Here is an 8,494-nt window from a genome sequence, read left to right as displayed (position 1 = left end):
GTCAACAACAGTCGCACTGAGCTAACAGCGCAGCGAAAATACCATCGCTAGCGTTTCAACTTCGGATAACAAGTTATAAGTACTGTTGAACTCAGTAACGTTAAAGTTTGTTGTTAGTTGCCTTTGACGGTTTGACCTGAAATAGTGTTACGCTAAACTCCTGAAGAGAAGTTAAGTGACTGCTGCGATTATCATAGATATGCCCCTAAGAACTGGTACAATATAAAGCCTTCTGAATAGTCTAAAATGCGAGAGCCTTAGGCGGGCTTCGCTCCCCCTGGTGGGAACACTGCTATATACGGGATCATGAGGCCCCGCCTATGAATATTAATTAGCCTTTGGCCTCCCCTTCGCTGATTGGCTAGGTCTTTGATTCAATTAACTCTCCGACTGACGCGCACAGGTGTGGCTCTGTGCGGGGTCACGGAAGGTCACGTCAGGATGCCAAAAGAAAACAAATTTCCCCTCAGAAAAGCGCCAAAATTAATCATTTTAAAGTTGTTTATGTCAAAAATTTTACTTGAATCTTGTTACCAAGTATCTAATGCCTATCTATACCAAATTTCAGGTCATTTAATTGTAATACCAGGGTACAGGAGCCAAAAGTGTCCTTTTTTGGTCAAAAATTGGCCAAAAATCGCAAAAATAAGCATTTTGTTGCACTGTACACCAAAAGTGTTATCGAATTTATATGAAGGGATTATCAAGGCACATCTGTGTCAAATTTCAGCTCATTCGGTTGCAATACCAAGGTACAGGAGCCAAAAGTGTCCTTTTTTGGTCAAAAATTGGTCAAAAAATCGCAAAAATAAGCATTTTGTTGTACTGTACACCAAAAGTGTTATTGAATTTATATGGGGGCATTATCAAGGCACGTCTCTGTCAAATTTCAGCTCATTTGGTTGTAATACCAGGGTACAGGGGCCAAAAGTGTCCTTTTTTGGTCAAAAATTGGTCAAAAAATCGCAAAAATAAGCATTTTGTTGTACTGTACACCAAAAGTGGTATCGAATTTATATGGGAGCATTATCAAGGCACATCTGTGTCAAATTTCAGCTCATTTGGTTGTAATACCAGGGTACAGGGGCCAAAATATACAGTTTTGGTCTAAAATTGACCAAAAAATCTCAATAAAATCATTTTAGAGGCAGATATGAAAAAACTGAGAAAAAAGCATCAAGGTATTGGCCTATTCTACCCCTGTGCCAAATTTCAGGTCATTCGGTCCAGGAACGGCGGAGATGAATCACTTTGAAGATTTGACAGGAGAAAGAAAGAAAGAAAGAAAGAAAGAAACATTACGAATACAATATATTTCACCATACTATGTATGGCTGAAATATAATAAATTTTCAGGTTCGCCTATCTGATGATATTTAAGGAAAAAATACGATCATCAGACACTGTATATTATGATTGGATAAACATCATACCTAGGTTATCTGTCTCATTTGACATCCGCAGAAAATTATACGAAGACATACTTGTTTCACAGACGTCCCCTTCGTATCCATCCGCGCAGTTACATGTGAAGAGGTTCACGCCGTCCACACAACCGCCTCCGTTTTGGCATGGATTACTTCCGCATTCGTCATTGTCTGCGCAAAAGGACAGACGGGCATATTAATCTTGCTGTGTTTTTCATGTCACGTTTGTTCTTTTAAACTTTTCCGAATATAGTTGTATCTGTTAAAACTGTTAAAATTGTTATTCCTCCGTTTGTTCTTTTAGAAACTACAGCTGTCACCATGGTTACTGGTAAGTAACAGACACCCAGTGGTGTTTTTATAATTACATAATGTAGCATGTGACAGGTCAGAGCTGGAGGGGTTGGTCACCGTTTATATGAATGTTATGGATAACCCTAATAATAGTTTGTTAGATAGGCCCTGGGGGGGGGGGGGGGGGTAAATATCATACTTCCTAAGTTTACCTTTCTTGGAATTGTTTTTATCTAGTCAGAGGCATATGGCGCATCGGAAGCTGCGCACAATTTCGGAACAGCTGTACTTCTCTGCGCCTCCGGAAATTTAAGATACGTTCAAATCACATTATACTACTAATGCCGTAAACATACATACCTGAACCGCATACGTCTCCGCCATAGCCGGGCAGACATGTACAGGTGAAATCGTTGACACCATCCTGGCACGTGCCGCCATTTTCACAGGGACTACTGGCGCACTCGTCGATATCTGTGGACAAGAAAGCACAACATTCGTAAAGAACATGACTTTGTGTTTGTGTTCCGACGTTTCAAATATATTTCCATAGGATAAAGCTTCAAAAACGTTGCTTCGCGGAATCGTTTGAATGTGAAGTAGTGTTGTTGTTTTTTTGTTCAACGTTTAATATCTTGTACCGGGCCTGTCCTTGGTGCTGAACACCCATCCCCCTTCCACTCACACATTGGCAATTTTGGAAACTAGCTCTTTTCTAAGTCTTAACCCTTTTGCCAGTTAGTTACATTTTGTAGTAACTGATAGTCTTTTTTTACTGTTCCTTCGTTTCTGTTTTTGGCGACGCCCCAGGAACGGGCCATTTCTTCGTTCGCCGTGTGTTATACCATAGACGTTCTAGCCGTCATGTACAAAAGAGATATGCAACCGTTATATTTAGGATATCTAGCCCTATGCTGTATCTATTGCTTGCTCAAGTGAGTGGCAAAAGGACTGTGTAGAAATGAAGATGAGTATCACATTATACACCGAAATGTATGAGATGGACGTTAACTTAAAAAAAGTTATACATACATCTCTACTTTAATTTGGACATGTTTGAATAAGCACCTACCGTTGTCGCATAACGTTCCGTCGAATCCGTCAGCACAACTGCAGGAGAACTGGTTGACTCCCTCCTGGCATGTCCCACCATTCTGACACGGGCTACCGGCACATTCGTCTACATCTGAAACATTAACAGGGCAATCAGAGGTGGCAGACTTCACCCACAGACAAAACTAGCAGCACTTATCATGAGTGTGCATGGCAACACTGTATGGTGAATATTTGGAATTACAGAAATTTGCATTGACACACGTAAGCACAAACACACAAGCACAGGGAGAGAGAGAGAGAGAGAGACAGACAGACAGAGACAGGCAGACTCATGCACATACACGGACAAAGACACACAGAGAGACTCGCAGAGAGACACAGGCAAACGCGCACACACGGATACACACACACACACACACACACACACACACACACACACACACATTACCGTACCTGTTTCGCAGTTGCTTCCTGCATATCCACTCTGACAGGTGCAGTTGTAGCCGTTCACACCATCAGTACACGTGCCGCCGCTCTGACAGGGGTTACTGGAGCACTCGTCAACATCTGAGGGTATTAGTGTTTTTTTTTAGAAAAGCTAAGTTTGCTGCAAACTACCATATCAAAACAGACAAACAGACCAAATACAATACAATGAACTAGTAGGTTCTTCGATTGACAGCATGAGTTGGAATGTGTCACTCGTTGTTGATAGATTAGTAATTCTGGCAACCCTGAACTTCACTCTCTGTCATTCTGGCAACTGTGACCTTAACTTCCTCTTGTCACTATGTTGTGAACGTGACTGGCATATGCAAAATAACACGGAAAATCACACAGACAAACAAACAAACAAACAAACAAACAAAACAGATACACTAAAACAAGAGCTACGTTCACAAAGATACATATTATGCCGTTATGACAACATGATGAATTTTGTGGACATAAAATATTCCTATTTGAAAAAAACAACTTTGTTAGCCTTTAAACCTGTCTCGCACAACGTTCCGTTGAACCCTGATGCGCATGTGCAGGAAAAGTGATTGACAAGATCGGTGCACGTGCCGTTATTCTGACACAGTTGCCACCTGCATTCGTCTGTAGACAGAAAACATGATCCGTAAATAGTAGTTCTATCAGCCTGGTAAATAAATTCAACATGCACAATTTTCTGTGATACTCAGCAGCATTCATAAGTGAAATACGTCATATCTTTAAGAAATTGAATCTATTCTGTTTTGTTTCTCAATTTTGCTAAAAAAAAAATGAGCCCATTGCACAGTCTCCATTAAGTTCATCACCCTGATGATGACATCAGCATAAATGAAGTAACGTTAGCTTAGAAACAATAGGGTATACCATGTAATAAAGAAACTTGAAAATATGTTGAAGGAAAATTGGATCTCCATACACATATTTCAATGCAATGTGTGCTAAAGTACACTTTTCAGCAAACCACAATAACAGTTGCAGATACAAGTATAGTAACAATATCCTAGACCAATTTTTAAAAAGCCATTGACTACTTTGGTACCCATAGTTTACTTATATTAATGTTACACTTATTCCCTTCTTTCTTTTTGATCAACAAAGAGCTAGACTTCAATTTACTACTACAGAAAAAATGATCCATGTCAGCATCATTTTTTTCATTGATTTAATCATTTCTCTTGATATATTCAAGACGCAAAGAGTCATAATACATAACGCTAGTTCACCTTTATCCGTTGGGTAACCTATATCCGTTGCTTTAAAAAAAACAGGGTATTTGGGGATATCACGTTGACAAATATTGGTTTGCAATTTCAATATTTTCAGTACATTGCCGCTTAAAACTACAACCCGTCGACTTGATGTGCCTAAATACACTGTTTTGAAAAACAACGGATATAGGTTACCCCGCAGATAAAGGTGAACTAGCGTTAACAATTTAAAAGATACCAACCTCTTGAGATAATGATGAAAACAGCCAAAAGAGCCGCTGCAAGAATAACCGCTCCTAACGCAGCTGCCACTATGACCTTGACTGGTGTTTTCCCTGCAGTGCCTGTCCCGGTTCTGATCGGCCCGATCTTGCTCTTGCCAGTCCATCCCGAACTCAGACCCGAGACTTCTACGTTCTTCCCCTGCCTGTATACAGACAAGACAGTTTTATCGTACGGCGAACTCATATTTGTCGTGCGATCGTCGCAGGGTTTTGATATATAAAGATTTTTTTCAAGCAGACTGCGACAGAATCAACTGCTATGACAAGAATGTTAGATAGCATATCATACTTGGCAGTAAGTTACCAAGACACGAGCACGACTACGATAAAAAGAAATGAGAAGAGTCCTATATAAGTAGTATCCATTAGTGTAATAATAGAAGTGATACTAGTGTAGTAGCTATGATTGTAGTTGTAGAAGTGGCAGTAGTGTAGATAGTGTGGACGCATAGAATGTAGTTGTAGCGATACTGGACTACCACATAGTCACTAGAATCAATCCCTACGTACAATATTTTTGAATACAGAAATGATTACTTGCTGGCTGAGATACAATTCTGATTGTTTTCGTCATTCCAGTTCATGTTACAACGTTTATGCTGGTCTTGATTTTTAGCATCTAGGCATAATTTTTATCTTATTCTCTTGCATTAGATTTGGAGTCTGTATGGGATGTCATCCATACAATCTATTTGCTGTGGCCTATAAAAGAAAAACAAAAAGTGAAACTTACGTTGCATTTGTTCCAAGGCGATTTTCACCCGCTCTCTGTACAAAAAAAAAACGGAAGAAAATTTTACTTCAAAACAAATGAGTAACAAAACAATCGTATAGTGAGAGACAATAGTGTAAGTCCAGCAAGTTCTTGACCAACTGGATCGACAGTCATTCAATACGGAACCCGATGAAAGTCTTTGAAATCTATATGCGTTTCCAACTTGTATTAATTTGAACAGCGTTCCAAACTTGTGACGGTGCTGTTTTTTTAATCAGACTTGAAAAACAGGAACATTGCTCTTGTACTTGAGAAACAGGAACAAGGATACTTTACTTGAAAAACAGGAACAGGGATGTTTTACTTGAAAAACAGGAACAGTGATATTTTACTTGAAAAACAGGAACAGCGATGTTTTACTTGAAAAACAGGAACAGGAATCTTTTACTTGAAAAACAGGAACAGTGATGTTTTACTTGAAAGACAGGAACAGTGATGTTTTACCTGAGAAAAAACGGAACAGTGTTCTTTTACTTGAAAAACAGTAACAGTGCTCTTTTACTTGAAAAAGCGCGCGGAAGAGTTTTTTTTTTATTCAAATAGACTCCAATTGTACGTTATTTACATATAGGCATATAACCACTATACATGAATATCTTTATATTCTAGAAACAAAAATTGACGTCAGACTCTGCAATTTCACAACCAATTTCTTCACAGGGCAAAGGATACTAAATTTACTAAATGCACAAATGAAACATCAATTGTCAAAAGATTTCGGATCAGGACACTAGAAGCGTTTAACGCAAATGAATGTGAACGTTTTTTTACACCATAAGGAAAAGATACTGTCAGATACTCCAAGCTCTCCATCTTATAATCAAAGAACATCTGTGCCCTACCCAATCTACTCCTTGCTAAAGCTAAGGGCACAACACGCCGTACGTGCAATTTGTCCGTACGTGTTTTTTTTGGGGGGGGGGGGGGGGCACCTCCCCCACGTATTTCTGAAAACGTTCAGGCTGTACAGGGCAGGTGCGTCCCCCGTACTGGCAAGTATACGGGTGGGTGGGGGTGGGGGGATTTGTGGCGAATCCGCAGCCCGATGGCACACAAACGTTTTGCCTGCACGTTAAGTTCTACGGCGTGTCTGCGTGCTTCGAAATCCGTCGGATTCCCTACGAGCTCGCACGGAGGCAGTACTTACCACTTACGGATCCAAAAAGATTGCCCACGTTTTGGCACGTAGACAGCACGTATTTTCACATATGGCGGGGTGTGCCCTTAGCTTAATTCATTCACATCATATTTGTCGTAGCTTTTCTTACCATTCTGGATGGCGCTTTTCAAGCAAGCTGTGACAGAACCAACTACCGACAGGAATCTAAGACATAGCATTTGGGGGAACAAGGCAGCTGAATTTAGCACGACAAATGCACGAATGCGATCGTACGACAACCGTACGACAGATTTAGCCACACCTTAAAGAAAAAGTTGTTCTTACCGGTAGGATAGAATAGTCGGCAAGTTGGATGCCCTTCCCTCCAGTATCTTTTACGGGAGAGAGTCTGGTGGGTAGAAGTCTTCCCTCGGTACCGATGGGTGTTAGCCCCTGCTTCGGGTGGGTGGGCCGGAGAGGGGGGAGGGTGTACCCGCCGGCTGCGGTCACCCCTCCCGCTTCGGAATCTCCCGACAAACCGCCCAGTACATCCCCATATGACGTCAACGGCTCTAATCTCAAAGGCTTTCGTTCCATCGTCTAAAACCAATCCGTCCTTTACCTAAATCTTGAGCAAAAAGTGGACCCAAAACGTTGTGTTGTTGCCATTTCTTCGTGGCAAGAAGAATTGTCAGGGCGATATTGCGTTTCAGGGTTTTATTGTCGGCGACTGTTTGTGATGGTGTTGCTGACAAACTCTTTTATGTTCGCTGTTAAATGGCACGCGGGGTAGAATTGCTGTCCTTGGCCGTACATTCATGGATCGGGACGCAAATCTAAAGGGCAGTTGAAAGAAATGGATAAAAAACGAATAGAATATCAGTATGGCATATCATAATTATTTTTGTTTACAACAATAAAGAAACAAGAGTGTTTTGCTGTTATGACAGGTTCTAAATTTACTTGTAGAATTTCAAGTATTTTGTTGATAATTGGATGTGGGTCACGTAATAATGAAGAACATGTGGCCAATGAGGGTTCGTGAATTAATTGAATGTACACCTGTCTTTGCTTAATGTGTTGTATTCAATGCCTAGAATATAACGAACCTCGCATTTTTTTAAATCTTTCTTAATGACAAACAAATAAGGTAGAGATTCTCACAAAGAAAAATATCTTGCTTGTGGCTTGTATGGCTTTCAAATAAATGAATAAGTCACAATGAAATGGTATGAAGTAGTTTTACAACGCTAAGTAGTGTTCAAATGTTTGTATGGCGTAGTCCGACATTTCAGTTATAGTTAACTATGTATAAAATTGCATAATGTCACAATGTTGATGTTGCGTATTCTGCAAAATTGTGTCCTTGCTAGTTTTTAATATATCTCTTTTATTGTTGTTGTTTTCAAAAAAAGGTGTGCCTTTGACAGAAATTCACAACAAACATCGGCAAAACCTTCTAAAAGAGTTCCTGTACTTTGTATGCTTACGGTAACACAAGATCACTCTACTAGACTGTAACACATAAAGACCTTCTTGGGGGTGTAGATATTTGATAGTGTTTTTATTACTTTGTTCTATTGTGACCCTTCGCCCCCCTTTGCCAAAGTAAGCTATGCCACGAGACTTAACGTTACATTCTATGCCCTAGTGTGTCAGTTGTAAGTTTTACGTTAATGAATTTTTATGGCTTTAATACTCAGCTGGGCTTGTTAGAAATAATTTTTCTTTTTTTTTTCTTTGACAATAGAAAACATAATAGGTTGCAAGAACATTTAATTCTCGTATTCTGACGTTTTACTATTTCTGACACTTTAAAGATTACATTGGAAGACAAAGAATGGAAAGAAATG

At 39.9% G+C, this 8,494-nt stretch overlaps 1 protein-coding gene across 2 annotated transcripts in view; it reads right to left on the bottom strand.

The window, feature by feature from the left end:
• Positions 1-7,413, bottom strand: part of LOC118404122 (fibropellin-1-like) — a 15,143-nt gene extending 7,730 nt beyond the window's left edge. Inside the window, exons 1-8 of one of the 2 annotated variants that reach the window (XM_035803114.1) lie at positions 6,987-7,413; positions 5,501-5,535; positions 4,726-4,910; positions 3,771-3,878; positions 3,231-3,344; positions 2,794-2,907; positions 2,082-2,195; positions 1,485-1,598 (exon numbers count right to left, since the gene is read on the bottom strand). In XM_035803114.1, coding sequence (XP_035659007.1) covers positions 1,485-1,598; positions 2,082-2,195; positions 2,794-2,907; positions 3,231-3,344; positions 3,771-3,878; positions 4,726-4,910; positions 5,501-5,535; positions 6,987-7,238 — 1,036 coding nt within the window. In that variant the 5' untranslated portion in view covers positions 7,239-7,413. The remainder of the gene's footprint in view (positions 1-1,484; positions 1,599-2,081; positions 2,196-2,793; positions 2,908-3,230; positions 3,345-3,770; positions 3,879-4,725; positions 4,911-5,500; positions 5,536-6,986) is intronic. The other variant, XM_035803115.1, reaches the window with a different exon arrangement.
• Positions 7,414-8,494: the final 1,081 nt, after the last annotated feature.

Source organism: Branchiostoma floridae, chromosome 17 (genome assembly GCF_000003815.2).
Source record: "Branchiostoma floridae strain S238N-H82 chromosome 17, Bfl_VNyyK, whole genome shotgun sequence".
In the NCBI taxonomy this organism is placed as follows: domain Eukaryota; kingdom Metazoa; phylum Chordata; class Leptocardii; order Amphioxiformes; family Branchiostomatidae; genus Branchiostoma; species Branchiostoma floridae.
This window is presented reverse-complemented; position numbering and strand designations above follow the sequence as displayed.